Raw genomic sequence first — 17504 nt, forward strand, 5'->3', positions numbered from 1 at the left:
TGGGACCCGAGCAGTTGTTTTTGTTACTCCTGAACCTTTGAAGAAGGGTCTCTGCATTTGGGGGTGGGTGGTTTTTATGTTTGGAAGAAGGAAGGCAGTGTGTATGACCGCAACAGGTCTCCTTAAGAGCAATGGAAGAGATAAGAACTTCTGTTCGTGGGGCTGAATGGTTGGGGTGGGGTCTCCCTTTTAGCCATCTGCCAAATACCCTGTGTGCCCACTCTGAGAACACAGGCACAAAAATCACACAGTTAATTGGAACAACTGTCAGTCTTAGATTTCTTATGATCAAAATAACAAACAATCATTTCAAGGACTTCGAGGATCAATTTGGGCAGGGAAGCAGCCGACGGACTTAAATATCCACAAATATAATTCTGGCTTTCGCTGTCCACAAGGCGATCTGTCCTTTCCTCAACCTGATAGAGGGGCCCCGCAGAGCGGGAGTCTATTTTAAATTTTAGGAGTAAACACAAGAAGACACATTTCCTGCATCGGAAGACTTCCAGTATATTTGTCATCCTTAACAACCCTGCAGAGTAGGCCAGTACCATCGATCGCAGTTGTCTCAGGTAGGGAGGGCATACACCTTGCCTAAGGCCGTCTAGTCAATTCCTACGTAAGGTGAAGTTTGGCCATGAGGTTCTTTTGCTTACAGCTTGGTTCTCTTCACTTCACTAGCTAGCCCCAATACAGGCAATTAAATCTGCATTGCTAGCTGGGATGCATTCCCAGAAGTGTCAGGTGCAAAGCGGCCTTGGGAAGAGGAGGCCATGTTTATGCGGCCGAGCGCCTGCTTTGCATGCAGACCTTCCAAGCTTCAAACTCACCAGTTTAACGGACTGGGGAAGAGGTGACGGGAAAAGACTCTACCTGAATCTAAAAGGCATCACGTGGCTAAGCTTCATCCTTTTTACTGTTTATTTATTTCTTTGCTTGTTTCCTTGATACCCGGTGGGAATCCAAAGCAGCTGACATCGTTCTCCTCGCCTTCATTTTATCCTCACAACACCCCTGTGAGGTAGGTTAGGCACAGCGTGTGTAACTGGGCCAAGGTCACCCAGCAAGCTTCCATGGCAGAGTGACGATTCGAACTTGGGGCTCCCAGATTGCAGTCTGTCCCTCTAACCACTACACAACACTGTCTACAACAAAAACAATAAAAAACGTGAAACCCTTCTGAATTATTCTCCTTCTAATAAGGGCTAACTTATCCCTAGCAGTGTTTGCTGTTTTGCTTAATGCCGAGGATCGGGGCCTGCCGAGTTCCCTCGGCCTGCACAGATTGCCTATTAAGGATATCTCTGCCATGGTTGCTATGACATCCAGCAGGGGTTGAGGCACCTCCAAGAGACTCAAAGACAGCAAGCTTCCTTCCTGCCGTGGACCCATCATCAATGCTCTGCCAAAACCGGGGGCGGGGGGGTAGAAAAGCCAAGCACGGGGTGGGGTGAACGGTAGTGGAATGCTGTCTCTACCACGTCCCTGCTGGGACTGAGCAGTCTGGGCCTGTCGGCATAGCTCTTCCCACCTGCTTCACTGCATTAAAAGGAGCTAAATATACTTGAATCCTTCCCCCCCCCCAAGTCATTCTCCTACCCTGGCAGCTGTTCTGCACAGGGGAAGAAGGGAGTTTAGATTTCTAGGGAGGGAGAGAAACGAGGCTGGGGTGGGGGGCACCTCTTATCCCAGGGGAGCTTTGAACACCCACCCTCTCTGCCTTTGCAGCTCGCCTTCGGCATCTGCTTTGGGATTCCCGAAAAGGCTCTTTTTACTACTAGCCCTTGCAACTCGGGCCAGGCGATCTGTGCGCTGAGTAATTGGGCCGCATTCGGGGACTGGCATAATTTGGATTCTCTGCATACTCGCTGAAGCTAGAATAGCTCCCGCCGGAAGGCTCTCGACAACCCTGCCCCCTTTCTTCCCCAAGCTCTTAAAGGCTCTCTCTCTCTCTCTACGTACACACACTCCACTCACACACAATTGCACCAAAGCAATCCAAATTCGGCATGAAGGAAAGCTGCATTCCATGGCCTGTGCATGTTAGGCAAACGAAAACCAAATTTGCATTTATCTTGTTTTGCATCAGTTATGCTGGTTTAGCTAGTTGAGGAAGAGAGCTCAAAGTACACGGGTCTCCCAAGCTCCCCTCTGCTGCAGCTACTAGAACTCTTAGTTTGGCTACCAGATTTCAACCTAGGCAGCCCATGTACAGTCCAGTATGCTTTTGCAGACAGGAGAAATAGAAACTTCACAGAATTCGGCAGAGTAATCTTTGAGAAGGAAAGAGATCCAGAAGACGGTTGCTTGTATAAAGCACAGTCAAACAAGGCTGAAGTTGATGCCGAGTTTCTTATTCGGATTTCCTATTCACTAACCCAACTGCAAATATTGAAAAGAGCAAGAGTCCAGTAGCACCTAACAAAATTAGAGGTAGGGTATTAGCTTTCGTGAGCTACAGCTCACTTCTTCGGATACCAGTGGGGGGACATTTTAACCTTCCAGGATATTCGGTTGCTGACCTAAAAGTAGCAGTTCCCCTGCAGAGGAATTTCAAAGGGAGATTAGAAAGAGAGACTGCTGAATTGCAATTGGTAACAAAACTCAAGACAATGCATCCACCTGGATTAAATCGAGACCTGGACTTCCTGTCTCATTACCAATGCTACACCCACTACCCCTTTGCATACACCACCCTAACCAATCACGCCTGCCATTGTCATTCACTCGCTATTGTCATTTGGCTTCTTCAATCACTCCACTCTCCAAGATATAAAGATAGAGGGACTCACATTCTAGCTGTATCTGAAGAAGTGAGTGGTGTGACTCAGGAAAGCTCCTACCCTACCACCAATTTTGTTAGTCTTATAGGTGTTACTGGACTCTTGCTCTTTTCCACTGCTATAGGCAAACTAACACGGCTACCCGTCTTGATCTACAAATATTGAAGATAATTGAAAAGCTCTGTAACCCTTTACATCCTGACATCTTCCTTCACTGTACCTCTCCCACCTATCAAACTGAATTGTACCTTTGCATCCGGATACCTTTCCCTGTAAACCCCGCACCCACCTTTCGACTGGGATATAAAGGCTCAGAGATCTCCATTCCTACTTGTATCTGTTGAAGGGCATTTGCTTGCCTCTCGAAAGCTTAGCCCCTGGCAACTCTTGTCTGGCTGCTGAACTCGAACCTTGCTCGTCTATCAGGAGTCACACAAGATAAAACGGAGGTGGAGAGAACTATATAAAGTGCCCCAAGCATCATGTAGGGAGGGCAGGCTAGGAATGAGATGGATCGACATCTTGTAGATCCATTTGTGTATCCAGAACAGAACATGGTGGGGATGCGGGTCAGGTGTGATAGAATCTGGAGTTCACTGACCTTTTTATCCCCAATCTTGACCGCTCAGTAGTTTAACAGCTCCATGTTTGCATTCGTAGAGGGCTTCGCTCTTCCATCCGCAGATATCGAAGGCAGGTATAACAAAATCCCCTACTCAGAAAGGTCGTGCTCATGTTCTTCAGGAGAGGCCGAGTCTGTAGAGCGTATGTTTTTTAGCTGTCCGTTTTATAGGGAAGTTCGTCTTAGATTCCTTACCCTATTTGTTGATATGATCCCTGGTCATATAATTAGTAAAAAAAAAGCAAGGCCACGCTGGTTTTTATCTAATAAAAATGTCGTGATTACATGTCAAGTGGCTAAATTCTGTGCTTTAATTCTTACATTATGGGAGTTGCATTTTAAAAGCTCTTTAACTTTTTAAATTGTATTTTCAACCCATTTTAAGTATTTAAAAACTGCTCTTTTTATCTGTACTTTACTTGGCTGGTCTTGTGACCGTAATAAACCTTCGATTGATTGATTGAAATTGTGTTTTCCCTTTGTATAATTTGTATACGGGGTCCTATGACTGTAATAAACGATGATGATGATGAATTGGTAGCGAAGGAAGATGGGCTAAAGGGCCAAGAGAAGAAGAAACAGGGGGTCCCAGGTGTTCTCTTCCCAGATGTGGGGTGGAACATCTGGCTTGCCCCTTCCTGCAAAGTTCCATTCAACTTTGGCTCCAGGTAGCCTCTTCCCCTATTTGCATGTGGAATGAATTTGCCAGTCAAATCTTCCTCTCCCGGAGTTGCCTGCCAAGGAGCTTTGTTAGCGAGACTGCACCCTTGATGTGCCCTTCCACCACCACCCCACCACATCCCATAGGGTAAGAAAGGAGCTGCCACACCAGAAGGCTCTACTGATCTCCCGGCCTATAACCTGCAGGTGGAAGCCGGGGGGTCGCTGGGGCATGAGCAGAGATGGCTGACAACTCGGACTCGCGGGAGTCAGATAACAACAGCTGGGTGATTGCTGGATCCGAGGTGAGTGGGGGGGGGCCCAGATAGCAAATGGGGGCCAGAAGGAATGCAAGAAGCTTAGCCAGTGTGGGAAGGTTGCTCCAATTTTGTCATATATCTCAAAAGACATCTGTACTGGCGAGACCGTATAACCAAGGAGGTACATTACTGCCCTCCAAATTTCGATGTTGCCAATTCTGGATTGAGAAATTCCTGGAGACTTGGGGGCAGAGACCCAGAGTCAAAGCCTCAGCTGTCCATGTAGCTCCTGTAGCCAGTCGCGCTCTCTCAACCTAACCTGCTCCGCAGGGTTGTTGTGAGAACTCAACGGGGGAGGGGAGCCAGGTGCCACTATGCAGAGCCGCATGAAGGAATTGGGGGAGCGGGACAAAAAACAGAGGGTTAACAAGGCCCTCTTGGGCAAGATTAGGGAGGCGTGAAATGACAGAGCAAATTTGAGTGACAGGGAGGAGGTGGTGAGGCAGTTAATGGTGGGAAACGATGGAGCAGGCTGTGGATGAAAGACCGCAACAGTATCCAGCATTACTTGGGGCTGAAATTGTAACCCATCCTTGGCAGACCCTGAAAGTTTACAATGTTAACAGAGGAACGAGGATTCCTCACTCCCTTTGATGCGACCAAGCTGGCCCTGAGCCCCTGCCACCTGCTTCCAATGTTTGCCCTCATCCCTGGCACACGGGGCATACCATAGCCAAGAGCCCCTCTGACCCTGTGCAGAGTGTTTCCTGGCTGCAGCTGGAGATGGAGGACACAACTCCCAGGTTGGACCGAGCAACTGGGTTTGGAGTTCCTGCACTTTTGCTTTAGAAATGGTAATGCAGAGGCACGCGCACGCACACAAGAAAGGGGGTGTGTGTGTGTTCAGTTCTGTCTTTCGTTCTTCCTTTCCAGGTGCTGCCCGTGGAAGAGCTCAGTGTGGAAACGGCAGAAGAAACTCAGGCACTGACTGAGCCAGCAAAAGATGGCACCCAAGGTATGTCATGCTTGAATGCAAAGATGGGAGGCTGGGAGCTTCGACACTGTAACGTTCCATAAGAAAAGAAGAAAAGACTTGCGGAGTCAAAGAACATAAGAAGAGCCCTGCTGGACCAGACCAGTGGTCTATCTAGTCCAGCATTTTGTCTCAGAGTCTCTCTACATGAGACGCCTCGGCACATGTTCGTCAAGCGTCGGAAGACACTATATTAGCCAGGAAGTGTAGTTTAAAAAGACAGAGCAGGCGAAGATCACTCCTCAGAGGGTTTGTTAATTTCATCTTCGCCTCCCAGAAGGCTCTGTCAATTTCACCTCTCCAGTCTAAAGCTGTGCAGGATCGCAACCACAGGGCAGACAGGAATGGAAATGGGCTGGAGTTGCCTTCCAGAGCCGGGCTTGGACCTGGAGAGGTTATAATGGGCTGAAGTTTCCCTTCTGGCATTTCACAGCCCCATCATGCAGCTCCAGTGTGTATAGCCAAGCCTTTGCTCTGCCGCCAGCTCTGTCTTTTTAAACTACCCTTCCTGGCTAACATTGCATCTCCCGACATGTTTTCTTCACGTGCCAGATGTCTCGTGTAGACAGACTCCCGCACAGCAGCCTGGAGGGGGCACAGAGGCCAAGGCCTTCTCCAGATGTTGTCTCCTAATACTGGGTTTGAGGGGATGACTGCTTCTGAATATGCAGGTATCTTTTGGTCACCATGGCTAGTAGCTCTTGATGGATCTTTCCTCTATGAATCTAATTCCCTCTTAAAGCTAAATGTGCACAAGGCCATCGCTATGCCCCCCAAATAGGAAAGAGTCCAGTAGCACCTTTAAGACTAACCCACTTATTTGTAGCATAAGCTTTCGAGAACCACAGCTCTCTTCGTCAGATGCATGGAGGGTATGGCCAGAGATCTGGCCAGTTCCTTCATACCCTCCATGCATCTGACGAAGAGAGCTGTGGTTCTCGAAAGCTTATGCTACAAATAAGTTGGTTAGTCTTAAAGGTGCTACTGGACTCTACTATTTTGCAACTACAGACTTACACGGCTAATACCTCTGGATCTATGACTATGTCCCCTGGCAACAAAACTGGCAACTGAATTACTCCCTCTTGAAATATCTTCTCTTGTCTCTCCCGTCCCTCTTGCCCATCAACTTCATTGGGTGCCTTGGAGTCTGAGTATTATGGGAGAGGAAGAAGCATTTTTACTAGCTACCTCCAGCCCCACAGGCAGGTGTGGCTTAGAGCACATTTCGGACTGATAGATCAAGATAGGCAGCCATGTTAGTCTGTCTGTAGCAGTAGAAAAGTGCAAGAGTCCAGTAGCACCTAGAAGACGAACAAAATTGGTGGTAGGGTAGGAGCTTTCATGAGAAGTGAGCTGTGACTCATGAAAGCTCCTACCCTACCGCCAATTTTATTAGTCTTATAGGTACTACTGGACTCTTGCTATATTCCCAAGTGCATTTCAGGTAGGTAGCCATGTCAGGCTGCAGTAGAACAGCAGGATTTGAGTCACGTGGCACCTTAGAGACCAAAATGATTTTCAGGGTATAAGCTCTTGCAAGTCAAAGTTCCCTTCTTCAGATACAAAGAAGGGAGCTTTGACTCTCGAAAGCTTATCTCCTGAATTTTTTTGTTTTTGTTTCTAAGGTGCCACTGGACTCAAATCCTGCAGTTCTCAAGTGACGTGCTTTGGACAAAGCGAAGCTCCCATGCCCTCTGATAGCCCTTATCAGTGGCCAAGCCCTGGGGTGATTAGCACAACAAAGGTGTGCCTGATTTTGTGTGAACTAGATCTGAGATTGTCCTGCTAATGTAATCCTTGCCTGATAGGAAGAGCTTTATTTTCTTGATACTGTCAAAGCAAACACACCACCACTTGACCTCTGAAATCACTGCATAGCCTATCTCTTGGCTTTTGGTGATCGTAGTGAGCACGCTTTCAGCCATTTCACTGCCCCTTTAATTTTTAAAAATATTAGGAATATAACAGTTGTGACTGTTAAGATGGTGCGTTTGCAGCCTAACCATGCTACCAGTCCTGGAGATATACCTCCAGGTGGTGGCTGGAGATCTCCTGGAATTACAACTGATCTCCAGGTCTCAGAAATCGGTTCCCCTGGAAAAATTGCTTTGGATGCTGGATGCTATGGTGCTATTCCCTGCTGAGGCCCCTTCCCCTCCCTAAACCCCACCCACTTCAAGCTCCACCCCCCCAAATCTCCTGGAATTCTCCAGCCTGGAGCTGGCAACCCTAATACTGAGTATGTGGTGCCTGCAAATGAACTACAGGATTTGGTTTTAATAATAATAATAACGACAACAACAACATTCGATTTATATACCGCCCTTCAGGGCAACTTAATGCCCACTCAGAGCGCTTTACAAAGTATGTCATTATTATCCCCACAACAAAACACCCCGTGAGGTGGGTGGGGCTGAGAGAGCTCTGAGAGAGCTGTGAGTGACCCAAGGTCACCCAGCTGGCTTCAAGTGGAGGAGTGGGGAATCAAGCCCGGCTCTCCAGATTAGATATCGCAAAGTGACTTTGGGTCAGATGCTCTTTGGCAGCATAACTTACCTCACTGGGTTGTTGTGTGGATAAAATAGGAAGGGCAGGCCCCATGTCTGCTGCCTTGAGCTGCCCGGAGGAAGGAAATGCTAAAAATGCAGCAGACGGGAAAGGAAGTATATTCCTTACTGAACACATAACTTACGGAACTCACTGCCACATGACGTAGTAATAGCCATTAGGCATTAGCTCAAATGGTTTTAAAAATGGTTGAGACACACTCACAGTAGATAAGCCCATGGATGGCTAGGGTTAGCTATGTTACCTCCATGTTCAGAGGCATATTCGCTGTGGACTACAAACAACCAGGGACAGCACTTGGTTCCCAATTCCTAGAAGCACCCAGGTGCTGGAAGAGCTGGGGTCAGACTAAGTCAAGGATCCAGAGGAGTTAGCTATGTTAGTCTGTCGTAGCAAAATAGTAAAGAGTCCAGTAGCACCTGTAAGACTAACCAACTTTATTGCAGCATAAGCTTTCGAGTGCCACAGCTCTCTTCGTCAGATGCCTCTGACGAAGAGAGCTGTGGTTCTCGAAAGCTTACGCTACAATAAAGTTGGTTAGACTGAGTCAAGCTTCAGAACGAGAGAGCTCCAAAGAACGAATGTAAGAAAGCCATTTGCTTAACTGAAAATAGACAGCTCGACGTGGCTTATCATTGACACGTTGATTAATAATCCATAAAGTTTCTTCAACCCAAATGCTGGTTGTTGCAAGTCCTTTATTAGGGAGTGGCCCACGTGAGATCTCACAGGAAGGCGCGCCCTGCACAATTGTTTCAGTGCGCTGGTATAAAGCTGAGCATAGTTCACGAGTGGATAGCCGGCAATTCTTCATCTCCCCTTTCCCTTTTTTTAAACCATCTCTATGAAGCCCTTTGAGACCCATTTTCAAAAAAATCTTTGCCTGCCATTCCCTTCATATACTGGTCATTCTGGTATCCCACCGACTCCTCCAACAGACCTTAACTTTTATTTTCTTTTTAAAAGAGCCATCTTTGATTCTGTATCGAACTACATTCAGTTCCAGAGCCAGAGGCTGAACTAGATATGCTGTTGGTCTGATCTAGTGGTACTCTTCTGTAACTAGAGTTGCCAATTCCAGCTTAGGAAATTCCTTGGTATTTGCAGGCAGTGTCTGGAGAGTGAAGAGTTTGGGGAGGAAGCTCAGCAAGGATGTGATGTCATTCCATTTTTCCTAGACTCTATGGTAAACCATAGAGTTAGGGGTGCCAACTTCTAGGTGGGCCTAAAGATCTCTGGAAATACAACTGATCTCCAGAATACAGTTTCCCTGGAGGAAATGAAAGCTTCAGAGGGTGGGTTCTATGGCATTAAAACCTGCTGAGGTCCTACCTCTGCTCTCCTTGGGCTCCACCTCCAAATCTCCAGGAATTTCCCAAACCACAGTTGGCAACCCTATGTAGACTCTGCCCTCTGAAGGTGCCATTTCTTCCAGGGCAACTGATCTGGAGCATCAGTTGTAATTCCTGGAGAACAGTCTCCACATGGAGGCTGGTAACCTTATCTGTAAGATCCGTATGACGACGGTTGCATTTTGCAGGACTGCATGGAAATATTTTGGCAGTGGGAGGATAACAAGAAGCGTATGGATGGAGGACGGGTGGGTGGACTGCCTCCCCCTTTGCCTAGATCTCCACCATAATTATGTGTCTCCCCCTTGCAGTCTGCCCTACGGACAGCAAATTCCCCGGTGGCCAACATGACCCAGAGGAAGCCAAGCTCAAGGTAGAAACTGGACGGAGGCACTGTGTATGCATGTGAGAATTCTCCGGTTTGGATTTTTCCTAAGGACTAAATTGTGCAAATGTTAAATCCATTGGTGCATATTACCAAAGCCCTAACGGCCTGCATCAATCTTAGGTGAAATTCAGTTGATTTCCCACTCCCTGGTGATGTAAAATATCTCCATATTAAAATGGATCGCAATCCGGTATTCGGCTAACTAACTTCGGTTTCTGCTTGACGAGGCATCTTCTCCAGGAGCTGTTGTTTACGCTTCTCTCCTTTCGTTCTTACCAAAGTTATCAGCGCTTCTTTGAATTTTGTATCATCGTGGGAATGGTTTGCATCTACCCGATTAAAGAGTTGATGAAGCGTATGAGTTTTAATTGGCACATATTTGGTAATGAATAAAAGCCAGTTGTTTCGAAGAGCAAACGTCCTTTTTCTTTTTAGATAACATATTGGTGCATTGCAAGAGGCACTGTTTTAGAAGAGGCATTCCCTTCTAGGGAATATGGCTAGAAGAGGCATGCCCTCCTGGGTTTGGGAGAAGATGGAGCACCTTTTCTAGGATGGAGCTAGAAGAGGCATTCCATCCTGACTGTGGGAGAATGGGGGATGCTTCTTCTAGGATGTGGTTATAAGAGACTTTCAGTCTTGGGTATGAGAGAAGTGGGAATGCCTCTTCTAGGATGTGGTTATAAGAGGCTTTCCTTCCTGGGTATGAGAGAAGGCGGATTGCCTTTTCTTAGATGTGGCTAGAAGAGGCATTCCCTTCTGATGGTGGGTACCTTTTCTACAGTGTTGCTAGTGGAAGCATTCCATCTGCTGTGAAAGAGGAGGGAGGCCTCTTGTAAGATGAGATCTGCCGCCTGTGCTTTTTTTAAAAAAGTGCTTGTATTGTTTTAACGTTCACATTTTTAAAACATGTTCAATTAACAGGGACGGAGCGCTGTTTTAGTTAAACAAAAAACCTTTAATCAGTTATCTAACTAAGGCTGCAGTCCTGATCAGGGAACAAGTCCCACTGTACGCTGAGGGACTATCAAGTCAACATGTAGAGGGCTGCGTTGCCAGCTTTGCAACCTGGCAGCAACACAATTAAAAGTTTAAACCATGCACGCCCATTTGAATTTTGGAAACATTTTTCTCTTGATCCAGGATTCTGGGGTGGTGCCACCCCCTAGTCCTGGCCCAGCCAGACCTCCAGAGCCCACCCACTTGGAAAGGGAACCCCGGACTCCACCTTTAAAGGAGCCAAGCCCCCATGATGCTGAGGCAGGACCCGCACCCGTCGCTGGGGACACCCTGATCATCCACAAAGCAGGTGAGCAGTACTTACCTAGCACTTTACGGAATGGCATGAGCTAAACCAGAAAGACTTCTGCCCCAAGAAGCTTACAGTTTAGACTAAGCAACAAAGGGGAAAAGACGATCAATAGCGTCCCTTGCAGATGTGCATACATAAGCTTGGTTATAGCTGGGATTAAGGGCTTGAACCATTTCTCCAAGTTGGTTACTTACAGGTGTAGGGGGGAGGGAGGAGTCTATGAGATTCTCCACATGAGATGCCTCGGTGCGTGTTCATCAAGTGTAGGGAGACGCAATGTTAGCCAGGAAGCGTAGTTTTAAAATATAGAGACAGCAGAGATCACTCCTCAGAGGAGTTTGTTCATTTCATCATCACCTCCCCGAAGGTTCTGTCAGTTTCACCTCTCCAGTCTAAAACTGTGTGGGATTGCAACCAGAGGAATAAAAATGGGCTGGAGCTGCCTTCCAGAGCCGGGCTTGGACCTGAAGGGGTTATAACGGACTGAAGTTTCCCTTCTGGCATTTCATAGCTCCTTCACACAGCTCCAGTGTATAGCAAAGCCGGCTCTGTCTTTTTAAAACTACCCTTCCCGGCTAACATTGCATCTCCCGACACGTGTTTTTCATGCTTCAGATGTCTCGTGTAGAGAGAGACTATCTATGGGATGCATTTTCTCCACTTACATTATTCAGGGGAGGGGCAGAATAGAATTTTTCCACATTGGGTTGGATCCTGTTGAAACATTCCTTTGACATGGCTGTTTTCCTCCAGCGTTTCAGCCTCTTGTGTCTTAGAAAGACTCCTTGCGCCGGGGAGGAAAGCAATGCCACTTGCAGAACAGATTCATAGGATGCCATCTGTTGGGCTGGGCCCTGTGACCTACATAGAAAGCAATAACGGGAATGGGTCCTCCCCCCCTTCCCGTTGCATCCCGCAGCCTTCTGCCAGCCCCAGGAAGCCGGGGGAGACCCACACAAACCAGTCACACAGCCTGGGCAGCTGCAGGGAGGAGGTGAAATCGTACCCCTCTCTAATGTCAAAAGAAATCACTTTGGGGGAGGGCTTACTGGTAGCGTTGCCAACTCCAGGTTGAGACACACCTGGAGATTTTGGGGTGGAGCATGGGGAGGGTGGAGTTTGGAAAGAGGAGGGGCCTCAGAGGGGTACAATGCCATAGAATTCACCCTCCAAATGAGCTGTTTTCTCCAAGGGAAACTGATCTCTGTCCTCTAGACATCAGCTGTAATTCCAAGAGATCGCCCCTCCTGAAGGTTGGCAGCCCTACTCACACTGGCTGCCAAAGGAAGGGATGACAGCGTTGTGTGCCGGTTAGTGTGTCAGATTAAGCCCAGAGGAGGCTTGTGTTCATGTTCTCGCTCAGCCATGCAGCTCCCTGCGTTACAGCAAGCCAGTGTCTCTCAGCCTGAATGTACCTTACAGGGTTGTTGTGAGAATAAAATGAAAGGAGACCCCTGCAGTATTTGGAGGAAGGGTGAGTTAAAGTCACAGCTTCATTTTATTTTATAAGCTGTCTCTTGCAGGTCACCTGGAGAGGTGGCAAAAAAAAATATTTCTAAATAAATCAATAATACTGGTTAGGGGAAGGAAGACCAGATTGGCTTCCGCCAGCGCCCTCTGCTGGCAGAGCGTAGGATGCAGCTCATTATTAATAGAATAGGAAGATAGACCAAGATGGGTAGCCGTGTTAGTCTGACTGCAGCAGTAAAAAGAGCAAGAGTCCGGTAGCACCTATAAGACTAACAAAATTTGTGGTAGGGTATGAGCTTTTGTGAGCCACAGCTCACTTCTTCAGATACCAGAACGGCCGAGTACGGCACCATAGTAACTAGCAGAAAAGATGGATTTCCAATCCCCAAAGAATTTCGAATCAGAGCAGAGACTAGGCAGGGACTGATGCCATCATCACTAGGGCAGGGGGCGTGAGTATAAGCAAGTGCAGGGATACTGAGGATTTTTTCCATTGGGTGAACTGGGAGTGACATCAAACTTGTGAAAAAAGAAAGTTCTGAGCTGGGGTTTGGAAGGAAGGTGGAATGGGGACTGCACAAGAGAGTGGGGAGGAAGTTCGAGGTGCAAGCAGAAATGCTCCTCCCAAACGCAAGTTAATTTTTATTTCGATGGTGCCTGCATTAACCATAACTGTTTTCAAAGGAGTTTATGACCCACTTGTATTAAAACAGTGTCACAAACCCACTAGATACAGAGGAGTTCGCCGTATTAGTTTGTAGTTGCAAAACAGCAAAGAGTCCAGTAGCACCTTTAAGACTAACTAACTTTATTGTAGCATAAGCTTTCGGGAGCCACAGCTCTCTTCGTCAGATGCACCCAGCTTTCTTTGTCAGATAAACCCACTAGAAACCAATAAACCCCACCAAACCAAAGTTACAATAGGAAATGCCACCGCAGAGAGAGAAGAGCAACAACTTTGATCAACCTCAGCTTTCGATATTAAAAGCCTGATGAAAGAAGGTGGTCTGTGGCATAGTGGTTAGATTAAGACTTGGAAGACCTGAGTTCTAATTCTCACTCAGCTTTAAAGCTCACTGGATGATCCTGGGCTGTCGCTTTCTCTTTTAGCATAACCTACCTCGCAGGAGGGTTGTGAGGATAAAATGGAAAGCAGTGTCCTACGCCCTGAACTCTTTTAGAGGAAAGGTGGAATAAAAATATGATAGATTAGCATTTCCCAACCAGGTTGTCATGAAACCCTGGGGGTCAACAGGACACAATCCGGGGTTTTGCAAGAAATTGTGGAATAAATAAATACATTTTTTGAAATACTGCAGAAAATTCCAAATATCCCTCAAAATATCGTGGCTATTAAGGTTATGTAAGCTGCCTTTGAGAAACTGAGAGAGAGAGATAACAGCTCTTTAAAAATAAATTTTCTTCCCAATAATTGGATTGTGCTCTCTGCCCTCAACTTTTTCTGGTCCATAAACATATTCATAGGTAGGGGTTCCTCAGAATTTGAGAAATTAATTTAGGGTTTTCTCCATGGGAAAAAGCGGCAAACACTGCAGTAGACAGATAGATTTACCAGTCCCTGGATTGAGTCTAAAGATGGAGGGCAGAAGGAAGTGATTCTTTTGTAATTCTCTAGGATCAATTCTCTAGGATCAATAAACTGCCCAGATGAAGAAATTATTTCGAAACGGGTTATTTGCCGGCTTCCCGTCGCAGTTATTATCAACAGCTTTGCAACTTTCATTTTTGGATCCCTCAGAAGAATTCCTGATAAAATTATTTGATATAAATTTTGAAACAGACCGGTTGTATAACCTGGAATTATCTGCGCCGTGTCTGATAATTACGCTTGGACTCACTGTTAGAAATATTTGTGGTACTGCATTTTATGGTTACTTGTTATATAACAGTTGTTAAGAAAAAGCTCTGGCATTTTGTATGAATATAGGAATGTTATACTTGCTTACACGGCGCATGGCTATTTTAAAGTGATACTGATTTTTGTTTGATGCTTTTACTTTCATATGTTAACCAATTTACGTACATGTACCACTTTACTTATTTTCTCCATAATTAAGGGCCTTGGAGATATATATTTGCATAAATGATTGTTGACTGATCTAAGTCTAAAGATTTATTTAGTTAGTTTGTCGCAGCTGGTTTCTTTGGTTTTGTCTCTTTACCGTGATACTCTCTTTTACCCTGCAGTCTAATATAGAGCAGCTTGCTTGCCTGGTCTCCTAAAGACAGGGCCGGCGCGCCCATGGAGGCCATACTGGCAGCCGCCTCGAGCGCTAAAGTCTGAAGGAGGCACCGAGCTGGCCCCCGACAACCCTCCCTGACCCAGAAGTGGGCCGCATCCCCGCTTGCCTCTCCGCCCCTTTGCTGCAGCCGCCCACCTCAGCTCGGCCCCCGGCGGGCTGGGTGCCCGGGTGGCGCAGCAGCGAGCGGGGAGGCAAGTGGGGAAGCAGGCCATGTCCCTGCTTGCCTCTCCGCCCCTTGGCCGCTGCGTCCACCTCAGCTCGGCCCAAGGCAAGCCGGGCGCCCTGGAGGCATGGCAGCTAGCGGGGGGGGGGGCAAGCGAGGAAGTGGGCCGCGTCCCCACTCACCTCTCCGCCCCTTCTCCACTGCTGCCCGCCTCAGGTGAGGGGGATGCTCCTGCACGATGACATCAAAAACGCACGCACAAGGCAGGTATCTCGCCTCAGGAGCCAGAAACCCTGGCGCCGGCCCTACCTAAAGGACATTCTTCCCCATCATGGGTGGATACTTCGGAGAGACATAACTGTTGCCTAGGTAACGAGCCGTCTTAGAGAAGCCATTGATTGTGAGGGCCCATCTCTCTTTCCCTTTCAGGCCCTCTGGAGGGACGAGCAAGCGCATCCAGCAGTGAGGAAGAGGCGGCCGCAGAGCACGACGTGGAAGGCCTACGCAGACGGAAAGGCCGCGACGCGCCCCCTGCTCAGCCCGGGATCTCCCACAATGGACACAGAGAGGCCCTCAGGAATGAGGAGGGAGGGTTCCCTGGGACAAAGTGGCTGCTGGGGTTGCTAGCTGTCTTAGGCCTGGGCTTCTTGGCCTTCTCAGGTAAGCAGTGGCATCGCCCAGAGGAGACGGTGGGGTGGGGCCAGGAGATCTCCTGGAATTACGGCCCATCTCCGGACGACAGAGATCAGTCCCCCAGGAGAAAATGGCTGCTTTGGAGGGTGGTGTTAAGCCCTGCTGAGGTCCTTCTCTTCCCCCCAACCCACCCTTCCCAGGCTTTAACGCCTCCAAATCTCCAGGAATTTCACAACCTGGAGTTGGCATCCCTATCCAAAGGTGAGATGGGGGCCAGACGGAGACTGCGGTGCCAGCTTCTCACTCACTGTTTGCTTCCCTTTGCAGGCGCCATCTTTGATCTGGAGGACGGTAAGTATGGGGAAGGCCGGGAAGTTTAGACATCGCTCCAGATTTCCTTTAAGTCCAGGCTTACTTTCTATCTACCTACCGAGTACATTTTTATTTCACCTTTCCTCCAAGATGCCCAGGGCAGTATTTGTTGTTCTGCATGCTACATTCTATCCTCCTAACAGCCCTGTGAGGTAGGTCAGGCAGAGGAGGAATTGGTTTTGAACCTGGGTCTCCCAGGACTTGGTTTGACACTCTATCCACTGCCCTGCTCGGTCCTAGAACTGGAAATGGGGAGTGATGTGAGATAGGGGTCTGGGGGTGTGGTACAGCGTGGTAATGTAAGGCAAACTACCAAACACTTCATCAGAAATACTTGATCTATTGATGCTCACGTTCGTTGATTTGAATAAAACCAGGAGAAAAACTCACCCTCTGGCAAAGGCTATAACACTGTAGATGTCTCAAATAAATGAGCCAAGCTGCATATAAACATGCATCCTGCAATGCCTGGTAAATACGTCCCTCCTCATCTCCTCTTTCCATCTTCCCCTCCTGGCTGTGCAGGCCCTGTGGACAACCTGGGCACCCTGAGTAGCTCAGAGGGAGAGGAGCAGCACCCTGGCATGGACGGGAAGGTAAGCATGGCGCTTCAGTGTTTGTGTCACAGGAGTAGCTTTCGGGATGCCCCTCCTCGAAGACTTTGCAGAGACCGTAATTCTTCTGCAGTTCCAGTTCTGGGCATCAGAGGGCGGTTGTGATCCCCTAGGCCCTCCAGAGGCTCCGCCCCCAACCCCAGGCTCTTTCTGTTATCCCTGCAATTCATTTATAGTCCGCCTTTCTCAGAGCCAAGCTACACGTGACGAATTACACTTGAATGGCAAGTGAACAGGCGCACGTGTATTCCTCCCTGTTCACTTGCGCTCCACTTGATCACTATGTGGTCAAGTGGAGCGCAAGTGAACGGCAAGCGAACAGGGAAGAATACACGTGGGTCTGTTCACTTGCCATTCAAGTGTAATTCGTCACGTGTAGCTTGGCTCTCGCTGAGGGCTGTATTGTAGGGAGGGGATCTCAGATGATCAGCTTGTGAGTTAGGAAGCATAGACTTCTCCACTATGTTGACTTACGTCTTATCTGTTGTCTTAAATATGTGCACCTATAGGCTACCTGTGCTTCATGTGGTCTAATGTCAGCCCTAGAATTGCTTATGTTCTGCCTCAGCATTTCTTCAACTTTGTATTGGATTCTTGCTGATGCTATGTCTTTGTAAACTTGCATTCATTTATCCTATGGCATTGTTTATGAAAATGTCCTTGATATTGACTGTACTAACCTCACACTGTGTAATCCGCCTTGGCTTCTCTTTAGCATTAGAACTGGTGTTTCTTGGCATGGAAATTTGGAGGCTTTAATCTCAGTATTGGGGTCTTCAAAGGAAGGGCCCAACTAACATTCTTGACATTGTATGGAAATGTCCTTGATATTGACTGTACTAATCTCACACTATGTAATTTGCCTTGAGTCTCAGTGAGAAAGGAAGACTATAAATAACATGAATGAATGAGCGAGTGAACGAACGAACGAACATTCTGCTTGGCTGGATTCCGTTGGGGAATGGCCACAGCTCAGTGGTAGAGCATTGATATGCAGAAGATCGCAG

At 47.7% G+C, this 17504-nt stretch overlaps 1 protein-coding gene across 2 annotated transcripts in view; it reads left to right on the forward strand.

The window, feature by feature from the left end:
• The window catches only part of PBXIP1 (PBX homeobox interacting protein 1), a 30925-nt gene that overhangs the window by 881 nt on the left and 12540 nt on the right, over nucleotides 1–17504 (forward strand). For both annotated transcript variants that reach the window (XM_055000946.1, XM_055000951.1), the window contains exons 3-9: nucleotides 4273–4370; nucleotides 5259–5340; nucleotides 9593–9654; nucleotides 10813–10978; nucleotides 15308–15538; nucleotides 15839–15862; nucleotides 16409–16479. In XM_055000946.1, the coding sequence (XP_054856921.1) occupies nucleotides 4308–4370; nucleotides 5259–5340; nucleotides 9593–9654; nucleotides 10813–10978; nucleotides 15308–15538; nucleotides 15839–15862; nucleotides 16409–16479 (699 nt within the window). In that variant the 5' untranslated portion in view covers nucleotides 4273–4307. The remainder of the gene's footprint in view (nucleotides 1–4272; nucleotides 4371–5258; nucleotides 5341–9592; nucleotides 9655–10812; nucleotides 10979–15307; nucleotides 15539–15838; nucleotides 15863–16408; nucleotides 16480–17504) is intronic.

This window comes from Eublepharis macularius, chromosome 1, assembly GCF_028583425.1.
Source record: "Eublepharis macularius isolate TG4126 chromosome 1, MPM_Emac_v1.0, whole genome shotgun sequence".
NCBI lineage: Eukaryota > Metazoa > Chordata > Lepidosauria > Squamata > Eublepharidae > Eublepharis > Eublepharis macularius.